Raw genomic sequence first — 18,257 nt, forward strand, 5'->3', positions numbered from 1 at the left:
GACAGACTGAAGGAGGGTGAGTGGAGAAGCAGAGAGCAAGAGTGATGGCAGTTTGCCCTCAGTGGTGGCCGTGGAGGTGGTGAGAAGCGGTTGGATTCTGGATATCATTTGAAGGCTAAAAGGACAAGATTTGCTGATGGATTACATGTGGGGATGTGAGAGAAAGAGAGGGAGTAAGGATGACACCAAGGCTTTTTTTGGCTTAAGCAACTGAACAGAATTGCCATTACTATGGGGGGGAGCAGCATAGGAAGGGAAGAAGGAAGATGAGTTTGTTTTTGGACATGTTTAGTTTGAGATGCCCATTCGATACACACACGGAGATGTCCATGAGCAAACTGGATATACCAGCTTGCAGTTATTGGAAGGTCTGGGCTGGAACCATAAGCTCAGGGGTTCCTGGAATAGGGAGGGCATTGAAAGCCACAAGACTGACTGAGAGAGATCACCTACAGGGTAGCATGGAGAGGGAAGAGAAGAAATCTGATGACAGGAGGTGAGGAGTCCAGTGTTGGCATGTCTGTTGCAAGAGTTTGGAAGCAATACCGTCCAGGGGGCACGTGTCAGTCAGGGTCCCATGAGGGGACAGTGGCACACAGTAACTTGAACAGGGAAAGTTTCATATGGATAATATCAGGGGTTGGAGTGATGAGGGGCTGGCTAGTGAGAAGCACAGAGAACTCTAAAGAGTATACAGATGACGATGTGAGGAACAGCCACTACCCCTAGGGCTGGGATCGAGGCCCCGTGGAAAGGCCACAGCTGAGGTCCAGACCTCGTTGGGGAGGGCACAGCCAGTGCTCACTGGATTCTGGAGAAGCCATGTGGTGCCACACCAAATGAGCTTGCTGGAGGTCTTCCATCCAGAACTGACCTAAAGCCCACCCTCTAGGCTGCCGGGGAAAGCTTTTCACAAGGAGGTGTCTTGCTGGAAGCCCTCTGCTATGAAACTGCCCCAGAGGGATGCTGAGGGAGCTGCTAGGTGCTGCTGCTGCTGCTGTGCACTGCAGGGGCCTGATAACACAGAGGCCACCTGTGCTGCAGCAATCAGGTGCTAGAGAAACCGCTGAGCGAGGGCACTGGAAGCAAAGTCCCCTACTCCCGTGAGGTCTCTCCAATGTCTATGGAAATGCCTACTGACAAGGCTTAATGTGCCAACTGGCAAAAGAAATTATTTAAAGGGATCAGCTCCCTTTCCACAGAGTAGGCAATAAGGGTGAATTTGGAGTGGAGGCAATAAATCGACAACTAGCACAGGCAGACGTGGGTCTGGCTGAGGAGACGCACCAAGGCCAGAAGGAGGCAGCCTTGATGTTGCCACCACCTGAGGGATGTGTGGGACTTTGCACACGGGAGATGAGCTGGGAAGCCAGGAGCCTCTGGAAGCGGGAGGGCAGGTGGTTGGTGAGTCCAGGGTCGGGCAGGCCTTAGGCCGTGAGCAGAGGAACCCTGTAAGATCTCAGGTTGCTGGCTGAGGCCTGGGCAAGGCAGAATCTATAAAGACGGAAGATGGGCTTCCTCCTTTCTAAGAAGGAGCAAGCTGGGCATGATCTCTCCAACCTCTTGGTTTCTGGGCACACTGTTGCCTCTGCCCGGGACACTTCCCTTTGCTTAGTAAGGCTAATTCCTTATCCTTCACATCTATGCGGTGACATCACATCCTCCAGGAAGCTTTTAAGGATGCCTACATCTGGGTTGGGCCTCCTCTGTGCACAGCAGCATTGATTCTACTCTTCTTTTTTTTTAAAATTCTTTTTTTTTTGTAGGTAAAGATTCACCCTGAGCTAACATCTGCTGCCAGTCTTCCTCTTTTTTTTTTTTTTCCATGCCCAAAGCCCCAGTGCATGCTTGTATATCCTAGTTGTAAGTCCTTTTGTGTGAGCCGCTGCCACAGCATGGCAACTGGCTGATGGGTGGTGTGGTTCCCTCACCAGGAAATGTACCTGGGCTACTGAAGCGGTGAATGTCAAACTTTAACCACTAGGCCTTCAGGGCTGGCTCACATTGATTCTACTCTTAACACAGCAATTAGTGTATCAAGTCATAAATGCTTGTTTACTGGCATGTCCATCAGGCCTGAGTCTAAGCTCTTTGAGGGCAAGGACCCAGTCTTACTCTCTGCAGTTTCCCAGCATCATGCTTGGCTAATACAGCAAGTGCTAATCAAGCGTTTGTTGGATGAACGAGTAAAGGGTGAGAGGCCGAAAGCGGGGTGCATGGTGGGGGTGGGGAAGGCAGGGGGTGGAAATGCATGAGCCCATCACCAAGGGCTCATATGGCACATTGAGAAGTTTGGGCTACTTCTGGAAGGCAATAGGGAGCCACTGAGGGCTCTAAGCAGAGGAGAGCTATCATCAGTTTTCTGTGTGAGAAAGACCTCTCTAGCAGCATCATGGTGAATGAGTTGGATGCGGACAAGAGTGGAGACAGAAAGATGAGGAGGCGCCTGCAATGATCCCAGTGGAACTGGGTAGGGGGAGGTGGGACCTGGGGAACAGGTGGAAGGGTTTCCCTTGGTCAGGAGGAGGGTACCTACGGGGTGTAGGGCCGTGTCTGGAGAGAAGGTGGCTGCTCAGCCCTTGTTCAGAGCCTTTTCCTGTGCCTCCTCTCCCTTGCTGAACTGTGAGCCCCTCTGGGGAGGGGCCTGAGCCCTCTTTCCTCAGCGCCTCCCCGGTGCCCAGGACACTAGCCTCTGCCCTTTGCAAGTCCCCAGTGGGGTGGCCTGGTGAGTGTAGGAGGCAATCTCTCTCCTTCCCAGTGTGATCCAGAAGGACAGACCGGAGTCCTAGCGATGTGAGCTTGGCAAGTTTATTGAAAACCCAGGAACACAGAGAGCAGTACAAACAGGCCCCTCACCCACCCCAGGCCTTCCTGGAGGGTACAGACAGAAACCCTCCGGCAGCAGCCAGGGCTGGGCCTCCCGCACACCACAACAGGGCGGGGCCGCCCGAGCGTTGCAGAGCCCACCTCTCCACCAGCACGCCACCCGCCTCGTGGACACACATGCCAGAGTTAAGCCAACAACCCAGGAAGAGAAGCAGCCAGGACATACGCCGCTCGGAGAAGAACCATCTCAGGGGACTTAGGGATCCTTTGGGCCACCGAGGACTGTGGGTCCTTCTGGGTCAGGAAGAGAAGGAAAGAACCTTCTCCTGCCAAGGAAAGGAAGAGGAAGGAAGCAAAGGACAGTGGGCTAAGGGTGCTCGCGGTGTGGACGGTCAACTCTCCAGTTTCCAAGTTGCTCCAAAGCCATGGATGGTGGTGGTGCCCAAACACATTCTTTTTGGCTTTGAACGGTTCCTTTTTCCCCTGGCGCCCTGATTTTGGTAATTGTATTGAATCTGCATTTCTTGAGGCTGTTAGCTGGATGGTGGGGAGTGATCCAAAGGAAGGAAATTGGGAGTCAGGGAGAAGCCCGTCTAGGGGGTGCTGTGGATGGAGTGCTTAGCTGGCGACAAAATCCCCCCAGAGGATGGTGGCCAGGCAGAGCAGCCCTTGGGGCGGGGAAGGAGAGCTGAATGTGGCTTCCTGGCAGGAGTGGGGGTAGCTGGAGACCCCTCGGGCTCAGAGTCCAGGCGCTTTGGGGACAGAAGCAGGAGACATTGAGCTGGTTCTTCTCTGGGTGGTGGCTGGCTGGGGCTTGCATCTCAATATTTGGTTCTGCGTGAGGTGGTGGTGGTCACGAAGCGGACGCTGGAGCTGCGGCTGCTGCGGCCCCCGCTACAGCTGCTGAAGCCCCCCTCGGTGGGCAGCGGGCAGGGGACACTGGGGGCGCAGGCGTCGCCCACCAGCACCGAGCACCCCCGGGAGCCAGCACTCAGCAGGTCACCACTGGACCGGATGCTGCTGCCGCTGGAGAAGGTGAGCCCACTGCGCGAGAGGGTGGAGCTGGTGACTAGGGACTCAGGCCCGCATAGCACGCCGCCCCGGGAGCTGCTCACGGCTGCGGGAGGAAGAAACCATCAGTGGGGCTGCCATGTCCCCATGCTCCCTGCTGCGGGGGAGGGGAGGCAGGACTGGTGGCCCCAGGGGGTCCTTATTTCTACACAGTCAGTGCCTACTTTCCCTTCTCTTGTCTCGGTGCCTCAAAGGCTGTGACTCCATAATGTCAAACACTCAGATTAAAATGGAAGAATTCACCCAATTCCCCAGGTGTTTGCATACAGCTATCTGCTGACTATCATTTATTTGTGGCTGGGTGGTCTGAGGGAGGCGTGAGCTGGACTTTCCAGACAGCTGGAGCAGTAGCCCGGGTAAAGCCCCGGGCTTCTCTCTCAGTTATATCGAGCCCCTTGGTGTTCCCCACGTTGCCCCTCCAAGAGTCCTCGTCAGTTCTGTTCAGCCGCTGATAGCTCTGCTCTGTAGCCCTGTGGTCTCTACTGGGCACACCTCCATGCCTCGGGACCCTAATCCGACTAAATTTCGCTTAGACATGCCCCGCCTGTGGAGGGGCCCCCCTCTTCTTCCCAGAATCCTTCTCGCCACCTGTGACCTCCACTCAAGCTTGACCTTCTGCAGAAAGCCATTCCTTGCGGCTTCCCCCTCTCTGTGGCGCTGTCCTCTGACCACATGAAGCTCTGACCATCTAACCACCCAGCTTAGGCCTCAGTTCCACGACACATCTGCATATATTTGTGATTGGGGTCAGAAATCTGGGTTTGACTTCTGGCTGTGCCACTGACTAGCTTTGCGACTTCTGGCAATTCACGTATTTTCTCCGAATTAGCAAAAGGGAGATGCACCAATGCCTAGGCACCCCCCCCTGCCCCCGACCCCCGGGCTCTGAGGATTAGGCAGACAGTGGATAGGACTCATCTTATCAAGAAGACTGTAATTCTAGGGAGCAGGGCTGGGGCTCGCCTTCTCTGTGTCCCCACCCGGCAGTGCCCAGCACAGCATGCTCTGCCTGGCAGCAGCCGGGGGACTTCTGCTCAGCCTTGTCCCATCCCTCGCCATCTCAGGGGGTGGGTGTCGGGGAACTCCTTGGCACAGGCCTTTCACTTCCTTCCCTGGCCTTTGCCCTTGAAGGGCAAAGCCACTCAAAGCAAAAAGGCTGCCTCTCTTCCGGAACCCTCTCCCACCAATAAGCCTGAAAACCCTCGCCATCGCTTAGCTCTGGGGAAGGCGGGCTCTGCGGAGATCTCAGACCTGGGCTAAGGGGATGCTCCCCGTCCAGGGCCCAAGGTGGTCCCTGCTCCCCTGACTGTCACAGCCAGCCCAGCCATGGGCTCCTGATCCCAAGGTGGGCCTGAGTTTAAAGGAAATTGGAAGGGCTCCAGGAGATAAATGGGAAGAGGAAAAGACTTAAGTTTCTTACATATGTTTACTGGTCCAACACCTTCGCAGATCCTGGAGAGAGAAAGAAACAAGTCAGCTCACAGGGGGGGTTCTTCCCTGGAAACCTGCTTGCTCTCAGAAGGGCTTCTCCGCTGAGTGGACAGTGTGGACCACTGGCTCTCACCCCTGGCCATACAAGCTTCTGGGGAGCTTTGAAAAACTACGTGTTCCTAGACCCTACCCCAAAGCTGTTGAATCAAGATATTTCAGGAAGTGTGTTATTACTATTATTTCTAATCAGCTAACCAATCAAGAAAAACTCCTTAGGATTCTGGGGCAGCCTGTCCTCAAACTTGGGTTCAGCAGGCACAGACCTCCAGCATTCTTCTAAAACCCTGCCAAGGGCAGAAAAGCTACTGTCACCTCCAGAGACCGCTTATTTCAGAGATTCACCTGGGCCCCTCCCCCACTTAGTCTCTTGGGGTGTCTGAGTCTGACCCCTAGCCCTCCCGCTGCCCTGAGAGCGCTCACCGGATCTCCTCGCCCTCCAGCAGGCGCCTGTAGGTGGCGATCTCGATGTCCAGGCCCAGCTTGGCGTTCATGAGCTCCTGGTACTCGCGCAGCTGCCGCGCCATGTCCTGCTTGGCCTGCTGCAGCGCGCCCTCCAGATCTGCCAGCTTGCACTTGGCGTCGTTGAGGGCCGCCTCACCCTGCTGCTCCGCCTGGGCCACCGCGGCCTCCAGCTTGACCCGCTGCCGGGGGAGGGGGCAGTTGGCAGGTGGGCTTTAGCAGGGACTAGGGGAACCCCGGGGGCGGGGGGCTGGGGGAGAGGCTAGAAACACTGGCCTCTGTTGGTGGGGACACAGCCTGGTGCCAAGTCAGGGATGGAGCCCACGGTGGCTGCTTTCTGTGGGATTGTGATCCTATAGTTCGAGGTCGCTAGCGGGTAGGGCATTGCTTTTCTGCTGTTTCCATCCCCACTGATTTTATACTTCCTGATTTCTGCTACTCCGAGACCCATGGGGTCCAGAGAGTAAAGCTATTCTTTCTGCTTCACCTGCCTCTCTAAGTTGGCCCCAGCCTTTCCTTCTATATGGGAGACTCCTTCCCTTTCACATTTTCCTCCTCCAGGAAGTCTTCCTGGACTAATCCCTCCATTCCTTTGATCCTGGGTCTTGGTGGTCTCCCCATGTCTTCAGACTTGGGGCTCCCCAAAGCTTGGGGGCCCTGCCTGTCCTCCCTTTGGGGCTTTCTCTCCTCTCCTTTGCCCACCTGAGCCTTAGCGTGCTCGATCTCCGCCTTCAGCCGCTGGATCAGGCGAGTCAGCTCATTGATCTCATCCCGTGTATTGCGCAGGTTGTCACAGTGTTGGCCAGCTGTCACCCGCATCTCTTCATACTGGGGGGGAGAGAAGATGTTCCGAGGTTTCAAAGGTTGGGTCAAGACTACATCCCCAACTGAGTTGGGGGCCTCAGACCTTCACTGAGTCCACTCCGCAGTACTCGAGTCTTACCCAGGGCTGCTACACCCCTTCCCAGCGCCCCTGCCCACCTTGGTCTGGTACCAGGCCTCAGCATCAGCCCGACTTCGCCTGGCGACCTCTTCATACTGGGCCTTGATTTCGGCAATGATCCCGTCAAGGTCCAGGTCTCTGCTGTTGTCCATCTTCACGATGACCGATGTCTCTGAGATGTGTGACTGCAGCAACTGGATTTCCTGTGTCGGAGGATCAGCAAGAGAGAGGGGCTCAGAATCCCCTCAGTGTCCAGGACTCTGTATAGGGTCCCCAGGATGCAGTGTCAAGAGCAGAGAGCATTGCTCACTTGTTCAGACCAAAGCAATGGAGCAGACTATCCAAACCCAGGGCAAAGAAAGAGATGACGGAGAACCATTTCTCTTTGACTTTAAACATTTCTTATATACTTGGAGACCTCGCTTTAACCCCCAACTTTGCTTAGGTGACTATTAAGGCCAGGCGGGCCTGGGGCCTCGGAGGAGGGATGAGAGCCATGCTGGGGCTTAAACTCCTCTTTGGCTTATCTTCAAAGTGGCTGTGCTGGTCATAGATCATTGAGAGCTGACAATATTTTAGGACATGGTGGTCTAGGAGTTCCTATATCCCAAGTTCTTAATAGAACTGAGGGTCTTGGAACTGGCCTGTGAGGTGAGGGCTCCAGAGGAGCTTTTTCAGCCTTTCCACTCAGAGCCAGGCATTCAACTCTGGCAGGGTCTGCCCCAGACCAAACGGACCACTTACGGAGCAAAAGAGAGCAAGTTCTTTTGGCTAATCAGGTCAAATGCAATTTTTCTTATATCTCCTAGCAAATCGGTTTTCCAGAGTCTTCTCAGCAGATAGGAAGTCTAGACATTCCTAGACTCCAGTCTTTGATTGGCCAGCAAGGAGCCGGATCATAGATCCAAGGAGTATATTCATAGACCTGAGTCAGGCTGCTGAGAAGCCTGCTTACCTCACTTCTCCACCTGTAGACACATCGACACATAGGGGACATGGATTTGGGTGGGAGGCAAGATGCATGACACCAAATGTTAGAAAACAGGCTAGTCCAGAGGAAGCCCCCCGGGTGTCCGGGCCAAGCTGATCTCCTTGGATGGCTCAGAGGGGAGGAGCCCTTACCGCCATGTAGAGGGTTTTCAGGAAGTCGATTTCCTGAATTAGGGTGTCCACGTTGGCCTCTAGGTCAGCCTTGTTTAAGAAAGCTGCATCCACATCCTGCATGAGAGAGAGAAGGATGAAGTGCTCATTACCCGTGCACTACTTCACCGTCCCCCATTGGCAGGGTCCAGAGGTGGGTGGGAAGATCAGGCCAATCCCCACAGGGCCAGGCCAGGCTTTGGGATGGGTGGTGAAGGCATTGGGTGGAAATGCAGCTTAGTGACTCCTGTTCTTCTCCCCACTACAGCTTGAAAACTCCCCCAGGGGCTGCTGGACATTTCCTGATGCTTATTTAGAGGTGAGGAAAATCTGGATAATCCAAGACTCTTAAAATGTCACTCTTCAGACCTCTGCTTCACGAAGATCTGATCCTAAATAATCTGAGGTTGAATCAGAACTTCTAAGGGAGCCTGTTGTGCTTTTAGGGGTTCCACTCTGTGTGAGTGATCCCAGACTCCACAGGGCTTCCCGGGCAGTCTCCTGGGGTGTCTTGAGAACATTTGCCTGTCTGGAGGAGGAGTCTAATCGGCTCTGTCGCTCTCCCTTACCTTCTTCAGAGCCACAAACTCATTCTCGGCATTGGCGCGGAATCCTACTTCCTCTTCATACCTGGATGACAAGGATTAAGAGAGTGGGTTCTTGCCCTGAACTGAGAGCCAATTACTCCCAACCCCACAGTGAGCCTCTTCTGCTCTCTCTGCTCCACCCAGAAGCATGGCGCCCTGTTGCCACCTATACGCTATCCTCCGCTCTGTCCCATCTTTAAGATCTTTATGAGCCAGTGGCCCTCAGTTTCTCCAAATCCCTTTTACTTTCTCCAACTGGATGTGGGGGTCTGAAAATCTGGACCACTGCTATGCTCCTCTGCTGGAGAAGACTTAGGGTCATTGTGCTTGACCATAGAGGAGGCAGGACCCAACTCACTGCTGAACCTGGGCAGTGTTCTCAAAATCAAAGGGTTCCTTTTTCTGGGGTCAACTACCCATTCCCACAGGCAGGATTAGGGACAAACAACGCCCAATTGCAAATCTCCTTTCTCCTCAGGACCCATGGACGGCCTTCTCCTCCTCCTCCACACATCACTGCCCCCACCCCTGTCTCCAGGCTGGGGACTGAAACCCGCATTCAACCCTGATCCTTCCAGCTCCTCTCCTCTGAGCTTGGCTGCTGCTTTGGGGATGAGCCCATGCCCGTCCTTGGTCAGGGCAGTTAGATGCCACTCACTTCTTCTTGAAACCCTCAAGGACATCTTGCAGGTGGTTCCTCTCAGCCTCGAACCGGGCCTGTTCGCTGGTCACTACGTCCAGCTGCCTCTGCAGGCTGGTGATGTAGTTCTCGAAGAGGGGCTCCAGGTTGCTCTTGGCACATTTCTGCTCTTGGAGGAAGCTCCACTTGGTCTCTAGGAGCTTATTCTGCTGCTCCAGGAACCGCACCTAAATCCACGGGGGCAAAGAAATAGTGATTGAACAGCTTGATAGGGTCATCTACATATTGACCTGTACTTGAGTTGGCTAGAGATGACTCTCAACCGTGTGTTGACATCGTTCTCTCCAGTAGGAGCTGGAAGAGCAGGTCTGTGAGTCCTCCTCATGCTCAGCCAGGATTAGCTACAAACAGAGGCTTTCAAACCAAAGCACTTCAGTACCATTTCCCCTTCTACCTTCTGAGAAGGGTATAAGCCAGTTCACCGGGAAGTTGGAGAGACTGATTCTGCCTGGGCTGGGGTTTTGCCTCTATCTAAAAGCAGATGTCAACAATCCCTGGCAGGAATGAGGAGCAGAGTAAAGTACATATGGGGTGGGATGCGGCATTAGGGAGTGGGAATTCTCAGCTCGTAAGTCATCCCCACCATCCCAGATATTCCGTCAGCTGAGACTTGTAGGCTTGGAGGAGAAACTGGAGAGCATTTGCTCCAACCCTCGTTTAGAGATGAGGAAACTGAAGCTCACAAAGGTTAGTTTCTATTCTCTGACACAATCACCACATTCCTGCCCCACGGAGACGTGGTTTGTGGGACGTCAGTTCCACATCACTGGTCTTCTCATCAGCCTGAAGATCAGGGACTACCCGAGGTGGTGCCTAACTCTTTCCCTCATTCCAGGCAACTTAGCTGAATCTTGGGCGATTAAATTCTTTGTTTTGTACAAAAATCACTCAGCTCCATTCACCACTTTCCTAAGCCTGAACAGATGTGGCCACCCAACCTCAGAAACTATGAAAACCTCAAGAAAAGCATGAAGACCTCAAGGATAAAACCTTTAAACATATCCCAGCCAACACCTGGCCAAAGTCCTAATGTCTCTAGCCTGTTTGGGGGATATTTCTAAGTGACTAGGTGGCGGGTCTTAGTTTGTCCGGAGACCCTCAGACTTGGATGGGTGTTCCGCTTTCCTCCAGAAGACACAACCACTGTCTTAGTCTATCCCACTGCACAGCCTCTCCTCAGGCTTGTCCTTGCTCTGCAGCAGAGCCACCCAGAAACCATACTGCAGCGCCTTTGGTTGACACCTGAAGGATCTGGGGTCAAGGTCAATGTCCCAGCACCCCAGTACATTTTAGCTCTCATCATCCAGATCCAGAGACTGAACTGTCATAGGTACCTTGTCGATGAAGGAGGCAAATTTGTTGTTGAGGGTCTTGATTTGCTCCTTCTCATCCCTCTTCACCCTCTGGGCGTTGGGGTCAATCTCCAGGTTGAGGGGGGTCAGCAGGCTCTGGTTAACAGTCACTGCTGTGATAGATGGAGCCGCCGGGATGCCAAATCCTCCAACTCTGTAGCCAAAGCCAGGGCCGCCGAAGCCATAGCCAAGGCCACTGCCGACCCCACACCCCAGACCAGCACCAATGCCATCACCAAAGCCAAAGGCCACCCCACTGCCAGCACCAAAGCCGACTCCACAGCGGATGGGATGAGGGCCTACAGCCGCTATCCGGGGTGAGCATGATCCAAGGGTGATGACGCTCCGACTGCCAAAGCCGCCGACGCCCCGGAAGCTGGGCCCACTCCTGCAGGAGACAGAGCTGGCCCGGAAGCGGTTCAGGTTGGGGAGGGTCCCTGCTGAGCAAGAGCTGAAGTTGCCCACACGGCGGCAAGAGCTGACTCGGTAGGAGCGGCAAGACATGGTGGCTTCCTGGATGAGAGCAGAGGTGTGATCGCAGAGTGGGGCGAGCGGGAGCTGGGAGTCCTCTGAGGCTAGTGGATCCCTCTCACCCCTTTTATGTGTGTGGGGACCTGAGGACTGGCCCCATAAAAACGAAAAAAGCCATTTGGCAGCATTTATGAGCTTGGGGAGTTAGCAGAAACTCTTCAAGCCTATAACCTCCTCAGCAATGAGCTAATCACAGACACACCTATACTCCTCAGGATCAGGGCTATAACATCAAACCTATAAACATTAAAAACACATAAACACATAAATATTATGGTCCTATTGTTTCCCACAAGTCCACCACAATTGCCATTATGGGGACGTTAATTTGCTTTAGCCATAAATCCAATAGATTTTTTCACTGCAAGTGTGGCTAACCACCAGAAAGTTAGGGTGGTAACAGCTCCAGCAAGAGGCTTGCAAAGGACGCATCTACAGATAGAACCCCCTAAATAGATAGAGGGTGCGCAGGAGAGGGACAGGGCCTGCACAGCTCTGAGTAAGAAATGATACGGTGAGAATACAGTTTAATGCATCTCTGTAGATGGGTTAAAAAATCCAGAAACCTTTGGCAGTGTTTCATCTATCCTCCATGAGCTTCTTTGGCTGTTTATGTAAGAGTCGAATCTTCAGTAAAGCTCTTTGGGTTACTGTAGACACATCTCTGATTTGAGACACTCAAAGGAGATTCATTCATTCATTCACCAATCATCAGGTGCCTACTCTGTCCCAGGCACTGTGCCTGGTACTGAGGGTACAGAGATAAAAACGAGAGTCTCTATCCTCATGGTGGTGGTGGAATATTAATCCAGAGGACTTCTGCCAGTCAACACTTTTGGGGCATAATTTGAGGCCAAAGCGTGTCAATAATTTGGCCATGTGTCTGTGTGAAAAGTTAGCCACATGATTTTGAGCACCCCACATACACTTTAGGGCTGATCTGTAGTCCAGCCTACGTAGGTTCCTTGAATTGTTGATGAATCGTTGGTTAGGATAGAGAGACAAAAAGCAGATAGAAAATGCAAAGTTCTAAGTAACTGGGTATTATCAATATGGCAGGCCGCTGTTTACCTTTTCTGTTCTAGTGTGTGATGTGGCTCGTCCCACCTGTCTTGTGCCTGGGGAGCTCGTGTTTGACTGGACCCTTGGAAGGGGATGAGTACTTTGGATCAGCTCACATCTTCACTATTTCCTTCCTTCCCAATCTCTATAACTTTTATCTCCTTTTCTTGTCTTATTGCATTAGCCAGGACTTCCAGGACAATGTTGAAAAGCAGTGGTGAGAGGGGACCTCTTCGCTTAGTCCTGATTTCTTGAGAAAGCTTCAAGTTTCTCACCATTAAGTATGATGTTAGTTGTAGGTTGTTTGGTAGATACTCGTTGAGGAAGTTTCCCTCTGTTCCTGGTTTACTACTATTTTTCATAGACCCACCTATCAGGTGTATGTCTAAAGGGAGAAGAAGTAGAAAAATGATATTAAGGGAAGACTGCTTGTGAAGGTTACCGGTGACCTTCATGTTGCTAAATTCAGTGGTCTGTTCTAGCCCTCATTTAACTAATCAGCACTGTTTGACTATTTTACATGGCTAGTTGATCATTTCCTTTTCCTTGGAACACTCTCTTTTTTTGGTTTCTAGGCATCCTGCTTTCCTGATTTTCTTGCCATTACTGGCTGCTTCTTTTCAGTCTTCTTAGCCAGTTTCTCCTCATATCCCCAACCTCTCCACTCCACAGCATCCTTGGGCTCAGCCCCTGTACCTGTTCACATCTTTATCTACACTCTTTTCCTTGGTGACATCGTACAACCTCATGACTTTAAATACTATCTATCCACTGATGACTGCCAAGGCATATTTCCATCCTGGACATTCCTTCTGTGCTCCACATGTATATTTTGATCAACATTTCTATTCGGATGTCAAATAGGCATCTCAACCTTAACAGATCCAAAACTGTTCTCCTAATTGTTCCTACTAAGTTTGTTCCACTTGCCACTATCCCTGCAGTAGCTTAGGCCAAAAATCTGGGAGTCATCCTTTATTCCTGTTATTCCATATCCCACATTCACTGCACTGGAAAATCCTACCATCAAAAGGTATCTGGACTCCTACTGCTTCTCACCACCCCCACTGCTACCACATTGGCCCGAGCCCCTCCTTTCTCATGGGGGCAGTTCAAGTGACCTCCAGCCAGGTGCCCTGCCTCCTCCTTTACCCCTTCAGTCTTTTCTTAACACCATAGTCAGAGTGATCCTTTTAAAACACGTTAGATCATGTCATTTCCGTGCTCGAACCCCTCCAGGGGTTTCCCATTTCACTCAGAGTAAATGCCATACAGGACTCGACAGAGTCTCTCCCCCCTCCCTTCACCTCTATCCATCCCACTGTCACCCCACCCTAGCCACCCTGGGCGCCTGGCTGTCCATCAGATGGGCAGGAGAACTCCTGCCCGGGACGCTTTCCCACCTGTTGGTTTCTCTGCTGGGAAGTGTTTTTCCTCAGATAACTGCAAGCCCAGGTCCCTTAATTCTTCCAGGTCTTCGTTCATACGTCACCCCCTATTTAAAGCCCCTCCCCCATACACCCCACATCCCGCTCCCTGCTTCTTCCCCTTCTTAGCAGTTCTCGCCATCAGAGAGCCTCTCCTGCCCGCTTGCTTGTTCCCTGACTGCCCTCCCCGGCTGGGGCACAGGCTCCAGAAGGCAGGCACGGTTGTGTGCTTTGTTCTTCCTGTGTTCCCAGCGCTCAGCAGAGCGGGGCCACGAGGTGGGCGGGCTATGTAGCTTTCCTGAATGAATGAACACACTGCAAAGATTAAAAGCAGGAGGGAAAAGGGGAGAAAGGAGCAGGGACGAAAAAGAAGAGGAATTCTGGCTCTAGCTTTCACAGATCTTTCGGGAAGAGAAGTCTCTAGTCTCCAAAATGGAGAGGAACGGGCCTGAGGATGATCGCGGTGCAGGAACTCAAGTGCTCACAGAGGACCAACCCTCTTTGCCCTCCAGCTCTGGCCTCTTGGGCTGCTGGACGAAAAGGCATCCCCTCCCCCAACGCCAGGCAAGGGGATCCAGGAGACTGGGAAGGGGCCCCAAGGCCCCTGTGGAGGTGAAGGGGGAGGGGAGCAGGAGGAACTCCAGTGAGTGGAGTGTGCCTGGCCGAGGACAGAAGAAGCGACACCGCCCTCTGAGTCTCACGGACCGGGTTCAATCCCAGTTTTCCCACCTGCCAGCAGGGTGACCTTGGACGGCAGGGTGGTGTCAGGGCTCTGCTCTGGGCACAGGCGATAAGGGGGCTTGTCTGAGAGCATTTAAACACAATAATACAACCAACTGAACATCGGTCTGCTTTTCATTATCACTGTGCACCAGCCACTCTGAACAATGTTAGTCAGCAAACGCTCCCCTCCACGGTACATGATGACCTGGGGGAGCTGCTTAACTTCTCTAAGCCTCAGCTTCCTCGTCTGTAAAGTGGAATGATACCTACGTCGAGGTACAGTCACGCGCCGCAGCACGACACTTCTGTCAGCGAGGGACTGCACATACGACAGTAGACCCATTAGTACCGTGCAGCCTAGCTGTGCAGGAGGCTAGACTATCCAGGTTTGTGTGAGTACACTCTATGATGTTTGCACAACGACAAAATCGCCTAACGATGTGTTTCTCAGAGCGTAGCCTGTCATTAAGTGAGCCACGTCTGTACAGTGAGGATTAACTATGAAAGTGTTTGCAGTGCACACTGCGTGGGCCTGGCGTGGTTCTTGTTGTCCATTTCCTCCCCTCGCTCTCTTTCCTCCCTCCCTCCCTCTCTCCTTCTCTCTGCCCCTTCCCCTCTCTTGTGCACAACCCTCCCTTCACTTCTAAGCAGTGGGCCCTGTTCCCCTCCGGCACCCCACCTCCCTCCTGAGCCCGCAGCTGTGGCATTCATTACCCATCAGCCATTCCTGGGGCTGTCCCTAACCTGTCTCGGTTTCCTCCAACCCTGACCAGGCTGGGCGCGGTGGGGGTAATTGGGACCAGTCAAGCGTAACCCCTGCTCTGGGATGAGGCACCACCATCAGCAGTTTTCAGTTCTGAGGCATTATTTCGCCAGGTGATGCATAGCACCGTCACTTACTAGGGGTGGCAGGTGGGGAGGGGGGAGGAGTTGCCCTGGAAACACCGGGTGGAGGTTTTGCTGCCCTGACAGTTTCTTCTTCCTGTTGTCACCCCCAGATCTGCCGGCTGCGCCCAGCGACAGGCTTCACCGGGCCACCGCAGGACAGCTGCTGGCTCATGGGGATGCTGTCTGCCTAGCGGGGAGGAGGAAGAACTGCTGACGAGGGGAGGGGAGGGGAGGGGAGGGGCGGGGAGGGGAGGGGAGGGGAGGGGAGGGGCGGGGAGGCGGGGGTGGGGGCGGGGCCCTGTCCTGGTTGGTTAAGCAGCGTCTGGGAACACCGGGCACAAAGCTGTGGCTGCGAGTGTGTGTGTGTGTGTGTGTGTGTGTGTGCGTGTGCGCGCACGCACGCACCCGTGGGAAGGAGGGAGAGTGACAGGAAACCCCAGGTGCTGAGAGAAGGCTTTCCTAAAGGACGCCTTCTTCAGAGTGTTTCCGTCTTGCTCCGGGACAAGTTTGTGCTGAGAGAGGCGCTCAGTGGGAGGTGTTCATGTTGAGACCTGTCTCTGGGGAAGGGAAGCTCCGGAGTCCCCAGAAGGAGGGGGGCGGTGGGGAGAGGCTGAGTCCACCCCTGCGTAGGCCCTCCAGCCGTCTGCCCTCTCGGACGAATGACGCTTGGATGGAATCCCAGCACGTCCCAGGACGGACAAAGTTGTTGGGCCCAGCCCCACCCTTCCAGGCAGGATGATTTTTTTCAGGTTTAACCTAAATTTCTCGCATTGCCCACACAGCCGTCACCTGTCCAGGGTGAAAATCTTGCTCCTGGAACAGGGAAGGTCTGTTTGCTTCAACAGACCTTTTTGGGTGCCGATGGGTGCCCGGTGTGGCATTTAGATGCTGGGGCGGCTGCTGGGGCGCAGCCCTCTCCTTCTCTCAGACTCGGCGATGCTAAGTGCCCCCTCCTCTGCCCACAGTACCATTTCTGAAGCCGTTTCCCACAATCTGAGTCCTGAGTGGAGAGTGGCAGTCGGGGGTGCGCCCGGGGCCACTGAAGGAACTGGGATGAGGAAGGGATCCCGCAGACCAAGGGCCTCTGGGGGCAGAGGCAGAGGGGACCTGAGGGAGAGGGCAGTGCGGCAAAGAAGAGCCACGCGGGGAGAAGAGAGGCCCCGGGTCAGAAGAGGGACGAGGAAATGGGAGAGATTCTGTGGGGAGAGACACAGAAACAAGGAGGTCCCATCCGGTTCTTCCAGCCTTCCCCAGGCCTCCTCTCTGTTCCTCATCTGTCCTCACGGGGGCGCTCTGGAAGGGGCAGGATTTGGATGAAGCGGAAGGCACCGAGGCTCTGGCTTCAGGCAGAGGTCTCCCTTCCTCCCCAAGGCCAGGAGGCCGGGCCTGACCATGCCCCTCCCTGGATCCCAGCACTGGGCGTGGGGCAGGCCTCCTGAGGAGCTCAGGGGATGTTTGCCCAGGTGAATGGAGTGTGAACCAGGCCACCACCAGGAGGCACTTTTGTCCCGCCTGCCTTGAGTCACCTCCTCCCTGGGGACGGAGGGAGAATGGGGGCACTGCTGCCCAGAAAGGAGGGGGATCCCCAGGTGGAAGCCCTGGAGCGGGGTTGCCCAGGCCCCTGAGCCTGTGTCCAGGATGGAGCTGGGGCGCCCCCACTGTTGGGATGAGTCATGCCTAGTGGAAGGTTCCAGACAGCCGCCCCTCCCCAGGGCCTGGGCACTCAGAAACGGGAAGTTCTGCAGGGCTCATGGCCAAGCCGATCTTCCCTCCCTCTCCTCCTTTATCCCATAGGCTGTTCCGGGCTCGGGTTGTCATCTGTGGGGCAGAACTGGGTGGTCTATGGAATCTCTCTGTTTTTGCCTGGGCCAGAGCATCCTTGTAGTTTTCGGAGCTTTGAGTTATTAATCAGCAAGGAACTTAGCTGGCTCCAGGGCCAGGTCCAGAGTGACCCAGCTTCAAGTGGGAGCTGAGGCTGTGAGGCCCCACTGTTCCACCCGCTCCTTCCCTGCATGTGGACTTGAAGCCCTGGAATCACGGATGTTCACCGGGGCAGGCGCCGTGCACTCTGGCTCACAGCCACCGATCCCCTAGCCTGGAACCTCCTGCTTCCTTCCGCTAAGTTCTGCTGTCCTTCAGGACCCAGCTGGCCTGCCCCACTTCCTGGGGACCTTCCTGACGCCCATGACTAGGGTGGGACCCTCGGTTATGTCCCCCTTCACAACAGTCCCCGCACCTATAATTTCCTGTTCCAGGTCTGTATTCCCTGCAGGGCTGTCAGCCTCATGAGTACGGACAGGGGCCAGGGCCCCATCTTCTTTAAACAGCATTATTGAGATATAATTCACATACCATATCATTCATTGAAAATGTACAATTCAGTGGTTTAGTATTTTCCCAGATATGTGCAACCATCCACCACAGTCATCATCGTCCTGAGAAGACACCCTGAGCTATCACCCCGTTCCTCTACCTCACCCCGTCTTCCCCTCCCTCCAGCCCTAAGCAACCACTGATCTGCTTTCCGTCTCTGCAGATTTCCCTGTTCTGGTCTTGCATGTGAAGGGAATCGCAGAGTACGGGTTTTTGTGTCTTTCTGCTTTCATTCAGCATAGTGTTTTTGGGTTTGTCCGTGTTGTAACATGTGTCAGCACGCCATTCCTTTCCAGGGCTGAATCATAGTCCACTGCATGGATATACTACATTTCGATTATCCAGTCGTCCATCGATGGACATTTGGGTTGTTTCCACCTTTTGGCTACTGTGAGCAGTACTGCTGTGACCATTCACCTACAGGTTTTTGTGCGGATGCGTGTCTTCACTTCTCTTGGGTGTAGACCCGGGAGTGGAATGGCTGGGTCTTGTGGTAACTCCATGTTCAGTATTTTGGGGAACTGCCAGACTGTTTCCAAAGTGGCTGCACCATTTTACAGTCCCTACCATGGGCTCTGGGTACTGTACCTACTGGGTAAGTTGCCCTGATGGGGTTGTCTTGTCTATCACCGTCGGTCACTGCCAGCCCCTGGGTGGCCTGACCCATAGCAGATGCTTGATAAA

At 53.9% G+C, this 18,257-nt stretch overlaps 1 protein-coding gene across 1 annotated transcript; it reads right to left on the bottom strand.

The window, feature by feature from the left end:
- Positions 1-2,790: 2,790 nt before the first annotated feature.
- KRT84 (keratin 84) lies at positions 2,791-11,137 on the bottom strand. The gene is given in 9 exon segments (NM_001346210.1): positions 2,791-3,943; positions 5,318-5,349; positions 5,809-6,029; positions 6,550-6,675; positions 6,829-6,993; positions 7,913-8,008; positions 8,500-8,560; positions 9,176-9,384; positions 10,552-11,137. Coding segments are annotated over 9 exon segments (1,728 nt in total). The 5' UTR covers positions 11,074-11,137; the 3' UTR covers positions 2,791-3,647.
- Between the last annotated feature and the right edge of the window lie 7,120 nt (positions 11,138-18,257).

Source organism: Equus caballus, chromosome 6 (genome assembly GCF_041296265.1).
Source record: "Equus caballus isolate H_3958 breed thoroughbred chromosome 6, TB-T2T, whole genome shotgun sequence".
In the NCBI taxonomy this organism is placed as follows: domain Eukaryota; kingdom Metazoa; phylum Chordata; class Mammalia; order Perissodactyla; family Equidae; genus Equus; species Equus caballus.